We start from the raw sequence: 24,064 nt of genomic DNA, 5'->3' as shown, positions 1-24,064 counted from the left end.
AATATTAATCACAACATAAACAAACTGTTGTTCCCTACATCGTTTATGTTTTCTTCTACAGTTTACAATAAAAATATTTCTCATATATATTGATCTATGCAATTTTAACGAGTCATCCACTTTTTACAATACATCTGTAAAATACAATTTATCCTACATTAGAAAAATGAATACAATTTTCAGTTCATTACAAATACGATATTCATTAACTAAGCTGGGACGTTTAATGAAACGTTTGTAATAAAACGAGCCCCCAAATGCCCTGGTACGGTCGAGAGTGAGGAGAGTCCGCTCTCCCTCTCCAAATGCTCTCATATGACCACGCATATACAGCCTCTGTCAAAGAAGTCCTACTCACTGCCTTCTCGTGGCGAGGGTGTTGTTTATAAAAATTGAGAGAAAGAAAAGCGAATGCCCAGAGCTTTAAACTGATAGGTGGACACGGAAATTCCACCTAAGGGAGTTGGAAAATCATGAATCCAAACCAATGGTGCACATGGTCTCCAGTATCCTGAGAGAACAAATGGCGTATGAATCAATCGTTGGTCACAGGCTACCATGGAACTACATCTCCTCACGATGCTCCACTACCTTGTAGATCAGATCTTTAGGTCAAAAGCTCCGGGTGTGGCCCCCTTAGAAAATCGCCTGCTTCAGTTTGGGCACCTGGACAGTATGACAGCCCTCACACAAATCAAATGAGATTTGTGCGGCGCATATGTATCTGGTGCTTCCTTGTACCAATATTGATGTGTTTAAATAAAATAAATAAATAACAACGTAATTATCTAAACCATCTAACTTACTTGGACGTTCATCTGAATTCATAAAATTTAAATTGATCACTGTTGGACTACATAATGAATTATGTGCATCATCTGTATTCGGTAAACTAGTAGTAGTGACATTAATAGTTTTAGGTCGTAAATCTTCTGAACTTTTTGTATATACAGATTTATAATGTATATCATCATTATTTGAAAATGAAGTAGGTCTGGAACGTTGAAAATCTCCACTACGTATTGAACCAGTTCTAGAGCGTTCATCTTCGTTTATTAAAGAGTGTCCTTCAGGTGCATATGGTGTATGATCCCAGTAACATTTGCATCTTTCTAAATAAGAATAATAATAAGAAAAGTATAGAAATGAGTAGTCATATTTTATCGTTATGATGTCATTTACAGTAAATCACTTTTACTTTTGGTCACAAATTACTGAGTAGTGCTTTGTCACAAAATATATCCTAATATGTGGAATAATACTCAAGCTATGTATGGAAATAAGTTTTTGTGGTTTATGCTACTTATGTCCATCGACATAAGTAGTATCTACCATAAATCAAAAGTGGAATAACCGTCAGCACAAGGTTAAGAAGATTGAATTGAAGAAAATAGAAAGGTAAATAGAAAGAAATCGAGAATTGGAAGAATCATGCAGAATATAAAGGACAATTGATGGAAGATTTGTAAATGAAGTACTTAATGTATAGTTTTCGTATTCTACCAAGATATTCTGTAATTTAGTTGTCATCACCTGAGTTCTCGTTCACTACAAGTTTACTTTATAATAGGATTATTTACAATACAGTCATGATACTAAGATTTGAAACTGACTCGTATTCATTTGATATAACAGACTAGGAAGAACAATGATGCAATCATATTTGAGTCCATATAGAAAGACTAAAATGATTTTAAACCTGGAACATAAAAATCAATAATTTCCAACTAAAAGCGTAATATTGATGATACAATTTCTAAGTATTTTAGTAGTATAGTGTCTTCTGAGGTTTAATTAGGAATTATTTTTTACCGATCTGGTAATCACTTATGTAAAAGTTACCTTTAGAGTTATTCTGTAAGTATTAAGTCAACTCATTCCGGTGGTCCTTTATGTGATTAGTTGTCTTAGTGACCTTTGTTGTCTTCATGTGTTCTTATACTCCTCTTCAGTCTTTCCCTCTTAACCACTGACCGTGTGACTAACTATTTTTCTCTTTATGGGTTTGATCTATATCACTGTATCTATTGATTACCAATTGATCTAAATGCGGGGCTTCTTAAGATTCATAAGGATTCATCGAGTTTCTCCGATCCGAAATTTTGACATATCTTCATTGTAATTCATAACCGCTATTGTTCACATTTATTGATATCATATGACTACACTATTAATCTATTTCCACATATACATAAGTGAAAAAAAGACAAATAGAACTACAAAAACTTAAATTTCAACAGCGAATTCTACGGATTCTAAATATTCATTTTTATCAAACACTTCTAGAAAAACATGTATGGCTTCCAATCTATGACAAAAAATAACCTGTTCAGTTGTTTCTTTTCTTTAGTTCGATCAATTGATTAAACTATGTAAGACTTAAGATATCAGATATTATACTAGAGGCTAGTGAGTAAAGTTGTACCGTTTTCGAATAGTAACTTGAATTCATATCGTGATAAAAATCACCAACCATTAAAGCTTTTCATATGAACCAAATGTGTCACAGTAACCTAGATTACCTAATGTAAGAAATGTTACTTTGAATTATAGTTCATATATTACGTTAATTGATTAATAACTGTATCCAAGGTAACTAACCTGATAATCCTAGACTTTCTCTAAATGATCGTCTATGACTTGATCTAATTGAATTACGATCCAATGAATACATACTTTCTGTAACATTCAAAAAAAAAACACTAATGATTTCAATGGAATATAATAATGAGATCGTTTAGAGAATAAAAAGCAATACGTATATTCACACAAACTACTAATGTCAATGTTTAAATACACACTGTCTATTAAAAGATTATATAAGTAAGCTAATAGTTAATAATATATAGTCAAAGTACATTCTATCCTTGATGAACCGTCATTAATAATAAGCATTCTTAATTGTTTGTTGCTTTTTCACTTAGAACTGGATGGATTCTATTGTTCAGTGTAAAATTGATTGATTGACACTAACAAATAGATATAAACAAACATAATTGTCATAAATTTTCATCATAGAAAAATTGTAAACCTAAGGGTATGATTGACAAGATTATGTAAAAATTGAAAGAAAAAACAAATGAACTACTGAAAGATACCTAGTAGAAAATTACCTGTAGTATATTAAGAATCTTAATAAGACAAAAACTGATTACATAATTGAAAGTAATATAGAAAGAAAGCACAAGTTTGTTGAATTCATGAGTTAATCAAAGCTTAACCACCATCAAAAACCTAGGAGTACTGAATGACTGTTTCGTCCTAGTATAAGACTCTTCAAGTGTGCACATCCATGATCTCGCTTGCGGGATTCGAACCTAAAACCAACCGATCTCGCGAGCAAACGCTTAATCGTCAGACCACTGACCTGACATCCAATAGTGTGAATGTCCAATTTTTATGTTCATTTATGATAAGAACAATTTTTTATAATAAAATGTGACGAAAATACAAAGCAGTTATTTTAATCATGTAGAAAAACCACAATACAGATACAACTTTAATTAGAGCTCATAACATTCAATAAACTAATAATAAATCACTTCAAAGAAACTGAAATTAAAAGGGAACTATATTGATTCTTCATTTTGTATTATTTACAATTGATTAGTCTCTTATTGGTATATGTGCTTTCTATGAGAATTACCTCGATATTGACTTCAGTCGCAAGCATTATATGTAAAGATAGATAGTAGTCAGTAGTGGAATCCAGAACGCACTTTTTTTCTATTTGGGATCGATCAGCTAGATGTACGTGCATCTCAGAGTGAACATCAAATCTGGGATGCCGATACATCCAGCTGATGAGTCTCAAATAAGACGAAACGTGCATCCTGGATTCCACTTTTAGCCACTATCTAGCTTTGTTTACCTTGATTCTTGTTTTCAAAGAAATTGATAAGATTAAAGTAAGAAAATGAATAAAACTATCAAACTATAAAAATACAAAACTATAATACATACAATATGACAATTCAAACTACAGCGTTAGTATTGTCATTTGTCAAACAAATCTACTATAGAACGAGACTCATTTGGATGATAATTGTAAATTTATTTGATCTCATAACAAATGACAAACAGTAATTTATTAAAATTATGTTGTAGTTTAACACCTAAATCATTGAATCGTTCAATCATTTCATTATTCTTGATCGGAAACTGATTTCAATTCCTTTCCCCCCTTTATAAAATTATGCAGTAACTAACGTCTACTGTATTCCGTTCTATATATATACATCAATTAAAGTGTATTAATTTCATGAATTTCTTTTTAAGAAGATGAAGTAATCAAGGGATAGTAAGAGTTGTTTTGTCAGGCAATGAACCCATATAATCGATTGTTTACTAATAATGAGAAAAAAATCAATTTAAAAGAGAATATAATTGAAGTGGTCAAATAGTGAAATGTTTAAAATAAGTTAATAAAATCATCAATATGGTGTCATACAGTATCACAAATCGATTGAGGGTTACTAGTGTGCACCATTGTATACCAGCTTAATCATTTATAGATAGTGTTCCCTCCCGAGACTGAAGGTCCTAGGTAGGGTCCTTTGTGGTGGAGCTGTGTGTACACACTTCTGACGAGTTCCGTACATGAAAGAGACAGCTGTTTAATCCTTCCTTATTTTTAATGAATGTCTTAATCTTAATAATATTCAACAATCTTTTAAAGCCCCATACTAGTTAAAAGGAAGTAACTAAAAAATTAAGTGTAATTTGTTAATCCATTGTTTGCCCGATAGAATATATATATCATGAATCGGATTTACTCAAAGATTCAATAATAACGATTTCTTAAAATAACATTCTTACGAAAACAATGATTTTCGATATTTGTACAGTATTTATGGAATTTCATTCTTAAGTGTAATCAAATATCGTGTTCATAAGGGGGTTTTGAGGAGATTTTAGTAATTTTATATAGTTAAGATCATTAGTCAATTGAAGCTAGACTACCATGGAAAACCTGGAAGCAGTGGACGGCCATTTCGTCCTATTGAGGGGCTCTTCAACAGTGCACATTCACAACCCCACCTCGCGAGACTTGAACCCAGGACCTACCAGTCTCGCGCCAGAGCACTTAACCGACAGACCACTGAGCCGACGGTGTTAATGTCTAAACCCAACAAATCTACGAAATTGCGCGACCAACTTCCATTGTACTGAGGTAGATATCTGTCTCTACCTGACATGGACTAGCTTCACTGGTCATGACTTCTCACTAGAACTCCAGGAATTACCTCATAGAGCCAGTCACTAGTGAGCATATGATCGGTTAAGTGCTCTGGCGCGAGACTGGTAGGTCCTGGGTTCGAATCTCGCATTGTTGAGGAGTCCCACAATAGGACGAAATAGCCGTCCAAGGTTTCCAGGTTTTCCATGGTCGTCTAGCTTCAATTGATTCATGATCTTAACTATATAAAATATCGTGTTGTTTAACCTTATATTGAAATGTAATAACTCTTATGAGGTTGTAACTCTTTGAGTTTACAGTAATGTTATAAAACACAATTGAAAGTACTACACTTAATCATTATTATATAATCAAGTTTAGACCATATTTTACTTACGTTTACAAAATGAAATAAATTACTTAGAAACTATAAATACTATTATTTCTTATTATTTGTCTTAAGTTTCATTTATGGTGGGGTATTTTTTTTAAATCTAAATCAAGAGGATGAACTTAATAAAGCACATTTTGTGTTATATTCTAAAATAGAAAATGAAAATCTTTGTTCGTATTCTATCCCCTTGGTGTTATATCTTTTGAACGAACATAAATCCGTTTGGGTATTTGTTGTTGAAAAAAGAAAAAACCCACTGGCTTAGAGTTAGTCTGAATAGTTATTGTACATGTTGTATAATCAAATAAATGTTCTAATATCAGATTTGAGTCAATACTAAACTAACCAGATAGAAATTGTGAATATAGACAAGTAAATATTTCAATGAATGGAAAATGAAATCAAGATCAAAATCGTTACATACTTATTTAAATGTAAAATTTGTTGATCATATCATTTTGGTATAAACTTGTAATTGATGAGTGAGAAAACATTGTAAACAAACATCTATTCACATGTAGCGTTAGATAAATTTAGGAATACTCTATTAAACAAACCTTATTATTACTTTAAAAATGAAAGAATTCATTTCAGAAACTTTGTTCTCATCAAAAACAAACTATCTGCCCCCAAATGCCTTGGAACGGCCGAGAGTAGGGAGAGTCAGCTCTCCCTCTTTAAACGCTCTCACATGGCCACGTGTATATAGCCTCTACCAGGGAAGTTTTACTCATTGCCTTCTCGTGGCGGGATTGTTGTCCACGAAATCGAGAGGACGAAAAGTGAATATCTGGCGCTTTAACCGGGTTGGTGGACACAGCGAGTTCAACTAGGGAGGTTGAAAAACCCTGATTCCAAACCAATGGTGCATATAGTCTCCAGTACCCTGAGGAAACAAATGGTGTATGAATCAATCGTTGGTCACCGTCTACCATGAGACTTCATCTCCTCACAATGCTCCACTGCCTTGTGAATCAGACCTTTAGGTCAAACGCTCCAGGTGTGGCTCCCTAAGTAAACCACGTGCTTCAGTTTGGACACCTGAGCAGTATGACAGCCCTCACACAAATCAAATGATATTTGTGCGATGCATATCTATCTGGTGCTTCATTGTACCAATATTTATGTGTTTAAATAAATAAATCAATAAATAATCTGACGGTATAATCTAGTTACTATTTTGTTTTAGTATGAAATTAAAAGAAAACAGCTTATACATAAGATGCATAGATTTTTCTACATTGCATTATTCATTAAATATGCTCAATTGATGAGTAGTTGAATATCTTTTTCGCTCCAATTTCAAAATATATACACATCATCATGTTTTAGCAATTCTGCTTAATCAAAGTTGAAATCATGAGTCAATTGAAGCTAGACCACCATGGAAAACCTGGAAGCACTGGACGGCCGTTTCGTCCTACTATGGGACTCCTCAGCAGTGTGCATCCACGAAACCACTCTTGCGGGATTCGAACCCAGGACCTATCAGTTTCGAGCCGAAGCCCTTAACCTGGGTTCGAATCCCGGGAGAGTGGGTTCGTGGATGCGCACTGCTGAGGAGTCCCATAATAGGACGAAACGACCGTCCAATGCTTCCAGGTTTTCGATGGTGATCTAGCTTCAATTGACTCATGATTTCAACTTTGAAAAATACTGAAATCTCCACAAATCCCCTTCTAAATTCTGCTTAATGTAAATAACTAAAATCTTCAACTCTCACTATAAGTATATTACTTTACAACTAATAACATAAAACTGATATAGCAGGAACCATTATGATTGATAAATCGTCTGTAATCAAAACAAAACAGAACAGAAATCCAGGTAATTTGTTCTTTTAATTCAAATAAAAGGGTATTTTTTTACTAGTGTTATGTGGTCTACTTATATCCATATAAGTAGTATATGTTGATGGTCAGACATAGAATATATTTTGGCAGAAGATCAATAAGGAATGCACAGGATAGAAGTGCAATTGGTATGAAAATGCATGAACAATAATAATCGGAGGCTATGGATTGCTATTTACAGAAGGAACAGTGAAGATTAAGACATCTGATTGTTATTTTGCAAATTAACTGTTTACTACTGTAGGGTTATCAGAATTTAGTGAGATAGTCTGTAATTTGTGCTTAAATACATTAGATTACCCCTACCCGTGTTTTGTTCACACACCAAATAAAAAATATCATAAATATTTAACAGGTAATCATTCAATTCATTATAATGATAATCATCATTTATTGATTTGGTATTTGTTAAGTAATCGATTTTTTTTTAATGTTTGTTTTTTTAGTTTTCATACTTAGCAACAGAATTTTTTTTGTAGATAAAAAAATCTGAAAAAAATTTCTCTCAAGTTATGTAACCAGCAACAAAATATTTTTCTCCTTTTTTTTCTTTGAATTAAAATGATATTAAAGAATATATTCTTGTTTAAATATTTTACATTATGATGAAACATGTGATTGAATGTTTACGCTTTCGGTCTTCAAGAATGTTGAAAATCTACTGTAAGCTTATGTTTAATTCAATTTAATTAAATAAATAAGAAAGATGGTTTGAAATTTTCATCATTCATAGTTGGTATTTGAAACATTCTGTAAGGAATGCTTCGATATTGTCATGAAGTCACAAGTTGATATTAGAATAAATGGAATGTAGCTTGTAATAAAATCTTTGATGAATGTTTTATTCGGTTTGTGACTAATTAGTTGAATGTACCTGGAATCCTGAGAGAGAGAGTATCAAATCTGAGATGAAGATACATCTAGATGACTGATACTAAATAGAATGAAATGAGTTTTGTTGGATTCCGCCGCTAGCCATATTTCATTCATTCAAGAGAAGGAACGATAGAAGGTTAGGACAATGTCTACTATTAGAATTCAAGATTAGTATTTCGTCTTATTTAGGACTAACCATCTAAGTGTGTCTCCACTTGTGTTGATTTTTACACAAGAATTCAAAACCGATACACTTGATCAACACACTATCTAATATTTCCAAGTATTCACTCAATTATTCAATGAGTGTGGTAACATTATTAGTGGTTTGTAATAACCTGTTGTTATAACATAAAGCAGGGTAACAAGAAATTAATTTGTTAATGTAATGACCTGTCAGATATAATGGTCAGGGATTACTTTTAATCAGAGAAAATTCTTAACCTGAATTCTTAACCCTAGATAAGTGTATTTTTGTATGGTTTGGACTCATTATCTTTAGTCTTGTTAACTAATCTTTCTATTCTTCAATGCCTCCTTTCAATTTACTTAGAATTTATTGTAGTATATCTCATTATCAGAACAATTTCTTCACTTATCACATTCAGTCAACGAAGTAACATAATCAGAATATTTTCAATACCTAACTCTTCAGGGAAACAGATTTCAAAGTAATTCAAATGATGGTCGTGTATTTTTTTTTCACCTAAATCATTAATGAACAAAGACTGAGAACTACTGTGTTTGTCTCTGATATAAACGATGAATAATTAAAAACATTTTATCGAATATTCGAAGATTATTTTTTCTCTGAAGAAGTGGCTTACACTAAGTTACGAAACGCCAGAAAATTTAATTTTTCTACTCACTGGGATATTACATATATATTATTTTATTTATAACAATCTACTCAATGCTCGAAATTATCAAGTCAAACCTCAGTAATGATACCTAAAAACAACCACTGTTCACAATGCAACCTCTGTTTACAATGCAATACATAAGATCTTGATGCTCGAAAAAATAGTAAACTAAAACCCGGAAAAGCCAATCAAAAAACATTCGAAGTTTAGTTGGGAACTATGAACAGGGAAAAGTTAACACAGGTTTCCCTACATATTCCGAGTACCACTTATGAACAAAAAAAATAAAGAAAACTAGGTAATTTGAGATCTTACTAGCACATACATATTTAAGGTTCAAGTAAATAGTCGAGAATATAATGAAGAAACTTCAAATATGTTGCATGATCATGCTACACAAGCTATTCATAGATAGTCCTAATGAACGGTGCATACCATTATTATAACTATAATCGCATTTTTTTCAACCATTAGGAATAATAAAACGGATAAACAAAAGAAGAGACCCATTTTTCATTGATAAAGCTATTATGTGTGTAGAGACCATAAACCATAAAAATGGTGAAGCCTGGTAGACCCTTCTGGAGAAGAGTGCTACATCGAAGCACGGCACAACTACGGGGATGGGATAGCTGTTTTTGCACTGCTTAAGCAGAACCATTACATAATACTCACATTCGAATTTTATTTTATTATTTATTTTTGGGCAGACCCGTTTTTTGCCACTCTTTAGAACCCTCAATAGTTATGCAATGACTCTTTGTAGCATTCGTAATCGTTTGCGGGTATTGACAGAGTGATTGATCAGGCCGATCTCCACCACCCACATTACCGCTCACGTTAGTACATGGGATGGTTGACATGATCCGACTCACACGTCCTCGTCGTGCCTCCTGGATCGTGTGTGTAGAGACATTTTATTGAAAACTTACTTGCATTTTATTATTATTATTATTTGATCATTTAAATGATACTTTGCATTATACACCAAACTAGAAATTCATTATCTTAAATTGAATCACAACATCCATCGTATAAAGGTATTAATCATAACTGTAAGCAGCTTATGAAAATTACGATATCATTATTGAAAATATTGTAAAATGTAAGTACAAAAGATAGAATTATATAAGTTTATTAACTTGCCTCTTGAAGTGTCATTATCTGAAAATAATTCCATTGATATAAATGTAAATAAGTATTTCAGTAGTAAACATAACCCAATGATGACAAAAATGTTCACAAAACATTGTGTATAGTTGATTAGGAATATTGTGTTTACCATTTTGAAAAAAAACAAAACAATATTTTCTGTTGTGTTTTAGTGAATGAGAACACCAGAGGGGACAATCAAATGTATTTGAATACAAAATTACACCATCACTTAGTAAAGTCTAAGAACCACACAGTGAACAATTCATTTGCAAAATGTCGATCAACAGTCTCAGACTTGATTGTTCCTACGTTTCCATATCAATCCTTGTATGTTCTCTTTCCTTCAATCTTCTTAACCTTCTACCACCAGGCATTTCACTTTCGATTGATAATACACACTACTTATATCTGTCAATATCAGTAGCACACACCACAGTATATTTAAGATTAGTCGAAAGTTCAATTTAATATTTCAGTATAATAGGCTAAAACATAGTCTTGAACATATTCATAAGTAATTCATTCTTTCCATTTTTACTTGAAAGGTACATAGTATTGCATGATTCTAACATTTTACAATGAAGCTGAATTTTCCACACACTTATAAACTGAGAATAGTAATGCTTACAATTATAGGGTACTCTAAACCTCTTTCATATATTTTCATCGTTGAAAGCGTGAGTCAATTGAAGCTAGACCAGCATGGAAAATCTAGAAGCACTGGACGGCGGTTTCATCCTATTATGGGACTTCTCAGCAGTGCGCATTCAAGATTTCGCCTCGCGAGCGAGATTCGAACCCAGGATAATTTACAGTATTGTTCGACTATACTGACCTTCTTAAATTGTTACTTATTATGTGACTCTCATGTTATAGTATTAGAAAAAGTGATCAATAAATTTTAAATATCGTAGCTTTGAAAATCTCAAACACCCATCACAATTCTTCTAATGTAAATATCCTATGAATTTAACTCCGTAATGGTCGACGACTCTTCGACTGCTCGAGTTTTAAACCGGATTGTACAATGCTACTCAAACTATTCCAAGATCAATAATATTTACTAAGAGTATCAGTGTAAATCTAGAAAAATGATGTTAAACTAAACTGTCCTAATATATATATATATATATATATATATATATATATATATATCAGTATGAGGATTTGATGAGATTGTAGTATTTCACGGTGGTCTAGTTAAGATCGACTCGTGATTTCAACTGTGAATAATATATACATGCATTCAACTATTTTTGTCGGTGAGTGATAGTTGTTTTGAAGACACAACTAAGAACATACATAAGTATGAAATTAAATATTATATTTTGATTGTTAACACAATGAACTCAAGACACACTTAACTAGCACACTCAACTATGGTGGGTAAAAACACGTAACTGCGTAGTTAAGAGTTATACATCAATATGTTATATTACAAATGTGTTTTTGTTTATCTTTTCCGATCATAAGTATAAAATAAAAAGGAAAATAATGATCTTACTTGCTGATCCGGTATCATTCACTTGTTTAATCAAGATATAAAAAGCGGTATTAATAATAATACAATTATTATTGTTATTATTACTATCATTATTGTTACAAGTTAATAATGGGAGATAGAAACGTGTCATTTTCTTCATCATAAACATGTTCCTACAAGGATATGTGTAACGTATAATCAGTCTTGTATAATAGCTTTAAGCGTTTTCCGCTGTTAGTAAACAAAATAAATGGTGCACTAAATTCAATCTTTTAATTACCAGTTGTAATAGTTCTAAAGTACTGTAGTGTTGGTTACGGTGTTAATCCCATATAACTTATTCTGGCTTTTGGACAGGCCAATTTATCCATTCTACTCAAGTCACGGTTTGATCTTGTTAATTATTCACTTATCAACCCTGACTGTTTTTATATGTGTGTATGTGAGTGTACACTTCTTATCCTATTGATCACATGTCTTTAACTTATTTTATCTGGCTATAAATATTGATTAACGCATGATTAATTGGACGTTGGCTCATACGCCTTCTCCACCGAGCGTCATTTGGCTTAACTCTCTTCTATTCACTTTATCCCTCTGAATTCCTGTACAGATCAGTGTGTGTAAAAAATATATATATTCAAAAATCCATTCTCGTATTTGACTTATTTAATTCCGTTATTCACTAACGCGATTTAAGTCAATAATTATATACGATGATAACCGACATGTGTATTTCGATGGTAATCAGTATACAATCTCATTGGAGCCAGATATAGGACCACAGAGGTACAAAATCCGCTCTCTATTCCAATTCTAATAATCTAAAGTTTATTTGAAAAAAAAAATCCCAATGCATTAGCCTTATGCATGTATATATTTATATACCAATATATCCCTTAATTTATTTGTTCCTACTTTTTGCATATTACCTGTTCGTACTTCATATGGAATGTACCGTTACGCTTTATTTCTTAAATATTTTTTCCCTACTGAATATATGACACATTATTTTACATAAGAATTCAAAATAACGTTTTACTACTGTAGAATTAAAAACCAGCTAAGTTAACAATCAGTAAAATTATTGAATTGGATCTAATTTATCAATCAAATAGATAAGTCAAACTATTATGAGGCCAGGATACTCGTTAACAAGAAAGACGACAACCATTTAAGGTCGACAAAGGGAACTATTAAACACTTGCGATGAAATTCACAGTTTATTCATATTTGAGATTTTTCTCCCAAGATATCGTATAGAAAGACAAGGAGAGTTCCAAGATTAAGATACTTTATTTATAGAGAGTAGTTTCGACAAAATATTTTTTCTGAACGACAGATCTCTACAATCCAAAGTGACATGAATACAGACTAATTATCACTTACATAAACTGAATATTTTGATGGATGATTCTTATGAAATGATGAATTATCTATATTTCCCAAGTTGAATTTACGGGGTCAATCTGAGCTAGGGTAATAAATATGATCGTAATATTGAGATAATAAAATAGAACGAAAGAAATGAATCATCTGGAACATTTACTCACATTTTGTACTTCCACCATCTCCTAAACAGTATCGTTTTAAAAATAATGTTTTTTTTAAAAACTATAGTTTGTATTATGGTCAATATTTTAACAATAATATTGATATATAAATTAATGCCATCCAATTTCTTGCATTCTAATAAGAAGCTGTGACCAATGGAGTTAATGTGTGTTGGGTGTAAGACAATAACCCATTGAAGAAAATGGAAAATAGCTGCACAATGTTATGGATTAATCAAAGACATTAACATTTTCAGATGCCAATTCAGTTGTGCAGACTGTAAGCATTAGGAGTGAAGCCGAAGAACCTGAAATCAATTCCTGTGTGCAGAATCGTGGAGTTCCATACTAAAACGAAACTACCGTTCAGTGCTTCCATGTCTTTAATTGAGGTCTAACTTAGATCGATTCATGATTTCAGTTAAATGTATTAACATTATTACAAATATTTACAATTCACTTTTGACTAACATAAGTAATCGAAACGTTTATCCAGTTACATAAAACGAGATGTCAAGAGACTAAGAAAATTTTCAGTTAGTCAATATTTCATGCTATTTGAAATTATCCCTGGTTATCAATTCATACCGCGTAAATAGTTAGTTAATCTCATTTAGACGTATTGCCAGAGTACCTTGATGCTTTATGTAAACTTGTAACTGTTAAAGTCTTTGAAAATGAAGTTAATCTCTGTCATCATTTCTCAGTATTTACTTTAGCAATAATATTCACCAGTGTGACTATAATTTATGGACGATCATTGAGCGACGCTAGACTGACCTTGAAAGTGTCCACCCAATAACCAGTAGCAAAAGTGAGTTATAAACTAATGTGAAGAATTAGGATTAGGATTTACAGTTAATAGTTAAGGTTGAGTTTTCATCACAAACTTAGATCAGCTATCAAGATAAGACTCTACTTAGTCAAATGGATAAGTGAACTTCGCGCTAAAATCCGAGACCTGTAATCCTACACCTGATTTGTTCGTTCATGAATTATAGTCTCATCAAATATTTTTTTCCAGTAAAACCGTAAGAAAGAAATTGTAATTAACAAAAATCATTCCACTAGATCTGTCAATAAAATAACTTTAAACCGATGAAAAAAGAATCACACAGTGTATAAGTCGAAGAACCATATACAAACCTTTTGTTATATAATGTTACCATTATGTATTGTAAACATCCCAAGTGATTATTATCATCAATGAATAAATAACATATTACAAAAATGTTTTGTCTCTTCTCAGAAACAAACAAACAAATAATGTGTAACCCTAGATGATATAAAGCGTCCAAATATAACACCATTCCTTTTTAATAACTTAATGAGTAAAAATATAATGCGCCAGTAAACAAACTAATGTATATTTTCTAACGTTTCGTAACTTAGTTTAAACCACTTCTTCAGAGAATAAATAACCAACATGAAATTTTTTTTTCTTTTTGTGGATGCGGAAGTATTTAAAAAAAGGGCTTCGGCTCGAGACTGGTAGGTCCTGAGTTCGAATCTCGCGAGTACGGGATCGTGGATGCGCACTGCTGAGGAGTCCCATAATAGGATGAAACGGCCGTCCAGTGCTTCCAGGTTTTCGATGGTGGTCTAGCTTCAATTGACTCATGATTTCAACTGTGAAAATACTAAATTCTCCACAAAACCCCCTCTGATCTAAAAAAATTTTATCAAAAGTTTGTTTTGTGATTCATAATTTAAATGGTAAATATTGTTTATCACTTAAATAAAGTCGGTTTCCTTTTTTTTTCTTTGAAAAATCATCCGATTTTAAAATAACCGAAATTATCCATGTGTGTTATAAAAAAAACAACCTTTATTTATATTTTCTAAAAAAGAGTAGTATATCTCAGTTTGAAAAAAATAATAAATGACTGGAGGTATGCATAGATAACTTTAATGGTATTCCGTACTTTTTCTTTGTGAGTTGATTTAAAACAACTCATCACCATGGAAACAATCATGTATTTGGTATCATTAGAATCCTTTCAAGCATTTCGATATGATGATAAACTACTCTGTGATTAATAATAACCATAGTTATTTACATAATTGAATTAATGAAAGACAGTCGGATTCAGGTTATTATTTACACAGCAGTTACCTCATATATATGTATATGTTATACGTATTAGGTGTAAAAACGAACACTTACCAGTACATCGGCCTGTAAAATAGATATGTCACAATTAGTCATACATTATTTACCAAAAAAGAAGTCAACCGATGAGAAGTAAACGTTTTAATTTTAGTCAAATCACTCATAAATCGTATATTGTAAGTTTTCATAACAATTTCTTTTGTAACAATTACGAAAACTGCAATTTTAAAACAAAAATTATTGTATGTTGAACTGGAATACTAATCTTAGAATGGAAGTTTGTGAATATTGTAATAATTGTAATAGTTTAATTCATTAATCGATGTTAGGTAGACTAACATTGAAAAACTAGAAGTACTAGATGGCCGTTTCATCCTAGTATGGGATTCCTACAATCTGTGTTGGATAGAAAAAGGTATTTACCTCAGACAATAGATGAATTGTAGCGCATGATCATGGGTCAATTGACGTTAGACATTAACACCGTTGGATACCAAACCAGTGGTCTAAAGGTTGATCGTCCGCGCGCGAGATAGAACGTTTTGGGTTCAGGTCTTGAATCGGAGATTGTGGATACGCACTGCTCAGGAGTACCATACTAGGATAAGACAGCTGTTCAGCTCTTTCAGGTTCTCAATGGTGATCTAGCTTACATCGACTCATGAATTCACTAAATGTGAATTTACTATTGTCAATGATCAGTATTACAAGTCCGTATTGTGTTTTGATTTAATTTTACATTTGGGAAAGTTATAAATTGGATACCAATTTCATTGCTTTTTTCAATAGAATGTTTATTTTTAAATATCATATTCCAAAAATACTATCCAAACTTTCAGTCAATCTACCAATCATTATTCTGTTGCTTAGTCAGCCATTTTCTAGAAACATTTTGTCCTCTGATCTAGATGGTTTAGTTGTGAAGCTTTTATTATTGTTCTAGACAAAAATCATCAACACACACATTAAAAAGAATTATGTGATTGACTAAAGTGAAGATAATAACTTCATAACTATACTGTCCAGTTCAAAGAACACAACACCTCTAAAATTCTTTTTCTGAGGATTTATAACTATATGTAAACATTATACACAACAACTGGTAAGTGTTAAACACCACAAATTTATTTCATATTAATCTATTAGAAAACAATGAAAAAATATTATTTCTGTACAAAATAAACATATGCTTTTTAATAGTTGAGATCATGAGTCAATTGAAGCTAGACTATCATGGAAAATCTGGATGCGATGGACGGCCGTTTCGTCCTATTCTGGGACTGTTCTGCAGTGCGCATCCACGATGACGCCTCGAGAGATTTGAACCCGGGACCAATCGGTCCTTCAATTGAATCACGATCACAACTATTGAAATTACTATTATATTCACAAAAACCCCTTCTGATATGCTCTTTTGGTAACATTTTCACTTATATATTATTCTAGGTTACGTAACACAACACTTTCCTATTTAGATAATGACCGTTACATTCAATTATTTACTTATATATAAATATAAACAATTTCATTTGAAAACGAGATATTTACTTTCATTGTCACCTATGAAAACAAACCATGTAGCAAAAAAAGAAAAAGAACAAATGGGAAATAAACAATATATATATATATATAAGCGAAGAACAAATATAATTCAGTTATAAATAGTTGACTTTTGCCGTTGTTCAAGTTAAGGGTTATAATTGACCAGTAACTTTTCAATTATCTATATGTTGTGAGGATGATCTTAACATTGCTATCAGATGTAAAACATTTAAAAAGTGAAGTTTGATAGTGAATAGCAATAGATGAACATCATGTGGCTGTACCTTAGAGTTGATGTTCACTCTGGAATTAGAACGTAATGCCTTTCGCTTCAGATGTGAATGTACTGATAATGACGAAGTGTGCATCCTAGATTTTACTGCTAGCTACCACTCAATTATTCTTGAAAAAGAGCAAATAAATTTAGTTCATGAAATAATCTCAAATAGATCATCATTGAACATTTGAAAACTCTAGATGGCCGTTCTGTCAAGGTTTGAGACTCTTTGACAGTGTTTAGATCGTGGATGCTCACTATGAAATCTAATTACCTTTAATGAAGTATCTTTTATACAAGTTCATCAATACACTCTAGACTGTTGAGCTAACTTCAAAATAACTCTTAATTTTCATTAAAATATTGACTAGGTGCTTAAATTAAGTGAATCTGAAGTATGTTACACAATTAGTCTCATAAATTAATTCATTATTCCACAATGAATTATTACAAGAGATCATATGCTCTGAAATAAAACTTTATACCCTTCCAGTAGATTGGAAAAAAGGTATGTCTCATATGTAATTTTTTGTAACAATAAGTTGCTTAGAAACAAAATAGGTTACAAGTATAAAGAAAGATTTATGAAACATTTAGGTAATATTGTAGTGTGGGCTATATAATGACGACATAACTAGTATATATCGTGAGTCAGGAATAGAATATCTGACAGCAGAAGATTGAGAAGTTCAAGAAGAGAAGAATAGAAATAGAAAGCAATTGGTGTGGAAATCCATGAACAATGAAGCCTGAGACAATTAAAGAACATTTTGCAAATAGAGTATCAGAGTATGGTTGTTGTATTTTATCAAGCAATGTTGTATATTATGCTAAATATATAGTTGGTTGTCCTCACCTGTGTTCTCATTCACTACAATATTATATAAGAACTTTCGTCTAATGTTGATCGATTAGTTTTACCGAATTACGGTACCGAATTGATATGAAACATAAAGGGGAATAATGTATTTGAAAAAATCTCAGCAATGAATTTGAAGTAAATCCAACGTTTCGCCTGGCAATCTGGTCCCTGGCTTTCTCAAGGAATTATAATCAAACATCAAAATTATCGAATATAAATAGGTACCTAAGTATAAATGCATTCTTGCTCTTTGATTTACATAATATCGTAGTTCATATTCACACTGCATTGTTCGGTATGAAATAATACTGTAGTGAACAAGAACACGAGTGGGGACAATCGAATGTATTTGAGCACAACATTACAGAATATCTTATTAAAATATGAGAACCATATAGTGAACAGTTAATTTGCAAAATAACAATCAATTGTCTCAATTTGACTGTTTCTTCTGATAATATTCGTCCATAGTCTCCGATTATAATTGTTCATGCATTTTCGTACCAATTGCATGGCGTTCCCTTTCTCTCCTTGTCGATCTTCTACCGAAATACATTCAGTGCCCAACCATCACTATATACTAATTATGTGGATATCAGTAACCCACACCAAAATACTACACTTCAATGTTGTATTATAAATACAATCAAGTCATTCAAAGATCTTTAGAGTGCATACTTTCACTAGATTAGTTACTAACAAAGGAAAAAAATATCATCCATCTATGCTTTCTAAACTTATAAATGAATGTAATAAAATACACTGAAAAATCATAAAAACATGAATCTGATCTCTGTATTGCCTTTTATAATTGTTTAATAGTTTCTTACTTTTAATTATTATTAGTATTCAGATGATATTGTGGTGTGGTCTACTTATATCCATATAAGTAGTATATGTGATGGTCAGACATAGAATGTATTTTAGAAGAAGATCGATAAGGAACGACCAGGAATGAAGCGCAATCGGTACAAACAATGAAATCAAAGAAGATGGACTGATATTTGCAGAAGGAACAGTTAAAATTGAGACCATTGATTCTTATTTTGCAAATTAACTGTTTGTTATATGGTTATCAGAATTTAGTGAGCTGGTCTGTAATTTTATGCTTATATACATCCTACTGTCCCAACCCGTGTTCTTTTTCACTACAATATGACTAACGTAACACCATTTAATGGTCAAGCTAGTCTATTCAACTTGAATACTAACACTATCCTTACCGCCAATATTCCTAGTATAAACAGTAATAATATAGCGAGTCTAAATGAGAAAGCTGCTGGATATTCATCATACAGAGCTATCAGTCATATTATTAGGAAATCAAACACTGATAGTCAGTATTTCAGTTAAATAATAAAACTACTTTTATTTCTCAACGGCAAAATAATATCAATATGAATAATATACAATCTCAAAATCATGTTCTGTCATGTGCAATATTATTCGCTGCTAATGATGAAGAAAATCTGAATAATAATTCCATTAATGGAGATGTGGTAGTTAATAGTACCAATACTGAAGTTGATGGATTGAAATATTTACAGAGAATCTATTCCAAATGGAATATGTTTCCTGTTTACATTGAAAATGAGAAAACTTGAGTCAAACACTGATTGGATGACATGTTCAGTCTATAATGAAACGAAGATTCATGTACCTATTTATATTCGATAACTTTGATGTTTGATTATATTTCCTTGAAAAAGCTTGGACTAGATTGCCAGGTGAAACGTTGCATTTACTTCAAATTCATTGCTGAGATTTTATATTATTCCTATTTAATGTCAGATGATAACAGCTTTTGAATGAAAACGAAAACTCATAAAACATCTTAATTAATTCTATTATCTTCATTACTTTCACAGTTTATTTAAAGTTATAGGTAAAATAATTAAGAATATACAACTTACCAGATCTTTTAATTCCTTGATAATGTGGTACATTCCATCCGAAATCCCCTTTGTTACCTACAGGTAAATAACGTCCAACAACATATGCTTTCGTTTGATCTTGACTAAAGGCCAATCCGAATCCAGCTCGTGTTGTAGATTTCCAAATCATCTGAGTAAAATGACCTAAAGTATCAAAAAACGGAGATGAGATTTAATTTGTCAATCAGTTGAGTTTTGACATGTACCATTTAAGATGGATTCCTTTTTATTTTCGGATACACAAAAAAAACCACTGTTAGGAATTGTCGACACTCCGACTAGTCCTGCCTCTTACCAATTTCAACATCATACGTTATTTGTAATCAGTAAGCAGTTATCCGAACCCTATATAAAATGCTAGATCTTTTAGCAATTCATAATAACTGTATGATTAGAGTAATGATCGTATAATGTCTGGTGGTAATTGATCAATATGAAATCCAATTTAGTACTACGATAACTTTTCTTAAAATATATTGTTTATCTACTCTAGTATATTTAAGATAAAGGTAGAGTCTTATAATAAAAATTACTTGAAAGATCAAAGTTTTATACTTTTCTCTATTTCATTTGTGTTAGGATGGCTCGTTGGCAAACTTAAGGAAGCCTTGAGAAGTACAGAAAGAGCTGAAGATATTCTATCCAATCACCGCTAGGGGAACATTCTAGAATGTTGACGTGTAGCCCTCCTATTGGTTGAATAAGAAGGACCCCCTATGTGCCTATTGGCAATCCGAAACGATGATTTACTTTCATCCAAAAACTTTATATGAGATTTTTGGTACTATATTTGACACTGTTTTGTGAATTAACATTCCTACTTACTAGTCTTCTGTCTTCGCATTTTGAAACTTGGCAGGGTTCTAGCGTTCGAGTAATCAAGTAATACGCGACATACTAAGAATCTAATTTCGAGATATAACAGTTTGTTGCACCAACCTGATGTATTAAATTCATTAAGAAAACACTTGAAATACTTGATCAGTTGTACTTTCGTTACACCTCATTATTTGAAACTATTATAGTCAATGACAATCAAAAAGACAAATAACAGATATACACTACTGAGTAAGCTGAACATCAGGTTAAATTTAGGAAATCTGTTTAATTTAAGCATTGGGTAGTAATCAATTTTATTTGTCTAGTCTTAGTTGACAATCGAATTATTTCAACACATTCAAATATTGTCTTCTCTGTTTCAAACATTTGGTGCAATTTGTTGTTTTATTTAAAGTAGAGCTTAATGTGTACCCGTTAATCAAAAAAGATACGTAATCTTATAGTAATTCGAACTGTTTTGAGCATAAAACTATCAAAAATGACCTGTATTCTTTTAAAGGTAAAATAGTTATTATTTCAAATGTTTATCTCGAAACTAAAGTAGTAATAGAGATGTATGACGGCTGACAATGGAATTCAAGACGCGCGTTGAGGCCTATTTAGGACTTGTCAGTTGTATGTACCTGGATCGAACGGTACAGGGCTGGAGTTCCAGAATGGACACCAACTCTGACATAGTGATAAATCCAGTTGACGAGTCCCAAATAGAACGAAGCTTGTGTTCTAGATTCTACTCCTAACCAATGGTAATATCGAGGAAATCCGCTTACGATATACAGAGACTTGTCGATTGCAGGCCGAAAAACCAAATAAACATACAAACAACTATTATATATGAGTTAGTTGAGTGGTGGGAATCTTGAAAGGATGAAATTGTTTTACACTCAATCAAGATGGTTTAATTAAGATTTTTAACATTTCCAGCACATAGGACCATTCATTTTATAGAACAAAGTTCCATGTTCAGACCACCTTGTTTGTACAAAATATACACCACTCATGGTAAACTGTCTTTCTTTTTTAGATGAATACCACGATATTAAGTTTGAAGGTTCAAGAAGCAGTTCTACATTCAATCCCAAAAGTACTATGTAAAAGAATATTGAATTTTGATGCTCTCATTTTCAAGTTAATAGTTCCCGAAAAACACGAACACATTTAGCATGAACACACAGTATTAATTAACATTGGTGACATTGGTGAATGGTTGCTCAATTTCGTTGATCGGTTGAAGTTAGACATTAACACCGTTGGATGTTGACTGGATCAGTGGTCTATCGGTTAAGTGCTCTGGCACGAGACTGGTAGGTCTTGGGTTCGAATCTCGCGAGTGCGGAACCGTGGAAGCGCACTGCCACTGAGGAGTCCCATAATAGGACGAAATGGCCTTCCAGTACTTCCAGGTTTTCTATGGTGGTCTAGCTTCAATTGACCCATGATCTCAACTCTATAAAATTAATTAAATCAGTTAGAGAAATAACACAGAATAATATTTATTGGCTTCTTCAATAAATTAAAAAATTATGATTATTGCAACTCACGTGAATTTGGATGATAAGATTGAGTAAAGTCATGATAGTCAATCTCACTATACCATGTCTGTGAAACTTCTTCACCTAAAAAAATTATAGTGAGAAACGTATAACAATATTATTCAGTAGGTTACCAAATGATCTACATATTTATTTTAAAAAATTACGATTGTACTTTTACTTCCAGTCTTTTGGACAATAGTAAAAGATGAATGGTAGTTGGACACATCTGCACTAAATTGTTGATGTTGATGCCGAAGTTGTGTCGAAAAACTCAAACCTTCAAACAATCTTCACATTTCACTATTTAACTAACGTATGTTTCAATCATGGATTGGTCTTTATTAGGTAGATTATTAGTTAGCAAAGGCATAATATTTAATATAAGCTATTATTATCAAATTATTAGACACGATTAGACTTAGTTTTCACTTTCTTTGATATTTGTCAGTCAGCTGTTTTCATAGGATAAGCGGTGATTGGCCAAAAAATCTAGATCCAGAATTTCTTTCTGATTGTCATAATCACTCAGGTAACATACTTACTGATAAACCTGAAATTCAATTGTCAGATCCCATTTGCTTTCTTAAGTTAATTGGTCTAGAAACAAAATGTAACTTTTATTCAGTACCACTAATTTCCTAACAATTCATTAGTTGTGGTCGGAACTTCTTATTTTATATGTTTAGCGTGTAGTAGTTTTTTAGATGCAATCATTTCAAAAGTATCTATAACACATCTGATAATTGACACTAGTGTAGTGTGTGCTACTGATATCAACAGATATAAGTAGTATGTATTATCAATCGAAAGTGAAATGCCTGGTGGCAGAAGGTTAAGAAGATTGAAGGAAAGAGAACATACAAGCTTTGATGTGGAAACGAAGGAACAATCAAATCTGAAGTGATTGATTGACACTTTGCAAATGAAGTGTTCACTATGTGGTTCTTAGACTCTACCAAGTGATTCTGTCCTCACTGATGTTCTCGTTCACTACACTAGTATCGATCTAAGTCAACACAGAAGCATTCAAACCAACTTGATCTACTTCGATCTCACATTTCAATAGGACAATCTACAGTACATAATGATAATCGTGTGTATAACAAATAATGTATCAATAATTACAAGAAATAACAGTAAAACATATGACAATTCATATTACATTCATTATTAATTAGATTCTAGTTAATATTACATTACTGTCATTCATATTTATTTAAAATATAAAATATTCATTCATCATTTGAATGATCAATGAGGTCAACATCAGATGAGTAAAACTATTTCTTAAAAGTGCATACTGTTCTCAATATTGACCAATAAAAAAATTAATACTAATTTAATCTACAATGTATTATTATAAGCAAAGAAAGGATAGTGGTTAACAGTGGAGTCTAGGGACGCGCGTTTCATCCTACTTGAGAATCTTCAGCTAGATGTATTTGCATTTGACAGTTCATGTTCACTCTGGGTGTCTTCGAATCCAGTACTGTTTGCTTCAAACGCCATTGTGTTATCTACTACGCTACTGATTCCTGATAGCCATTTGCTTGTGCAATGGGGTGAAGTTTAAATTCTCTTGGTATTGTTTGTTTGAATCTTCCC

At 32.0% G+C, this 24,064-nt stretch overlaps 1 protein-coding gene across 3 annotated transcripts in view; it reads right to left on the bottom strand.

Moving 5' to 3' along the window:
- Positions 1 to 24,064, bottom strand: part of Smp_124050.1 (venom allergen-like (VAL) 6 protein) — a gene marked incomplete at both ends in the record, with an annotated part of 67,252 nt that overhangs the window by 36,916 nt on the left and 6,272 nt on the right. For 2 of the 3 annotated variants that reach the window (XM_018793125.1, XM_018793126.1), the window contains 9 exons: positions 807 to 1,112; positions 2,602 to 2,679; positions 10,312 to 10,329; positions 11,825 to 11,845; positions 13,357 to 13,377; positions 15,524 to 15,535; positions 17,018 to 17,029; positions 20,064 to 20,228; positions 22,466 to 22,540. In XM_018793125.1, coding sequence (XP_018647671.1) covers positions 807 to 1,112; positions 2,602 to 2,679; positions 10,312 to 10,329; positions 11,825 to 11,845; positions 13,357 to 13,377; positions 15,524 to 15,535; positions 17,018 to 17,029; positions 20,064 to 20,228; positions 22,466 to 22,540 — 708 coding nt within the window. The remainder of the gene's footprint in view (positions 1 to 806; positions 1,113 to 2,601; positions 2,680 to 10,311; positions 10,330 to 11,824; positions 11,846 to 13,356; positions 13,378 to 15,523; positions 15,536 to 17,017; positions 17,030 to 20,063; positions 20,229 to 22,465; positions 22,541 to 24,064) is intronic. The other variant, XM_018793127.1, reaches the window with a different exon arrangement.

This window comes from Schistosoma mansoni, chromosome 1 (genome assembly GCF_000237925.1).
Source record: "Schistosoma mansoni strain Puerto Rico chromosome 1, complete genome".
NCBI lineage: Eukaryota > Metazoa > Platyhelminthes > Trematoda > Strigeidida > Schistosomatidae > Schistosoma > Schistosoma mansoni.
Note: the sequence above shows the minus strand (reverse complement) of the source record. Positions and strands in the feature narration are given on the sequence as shown.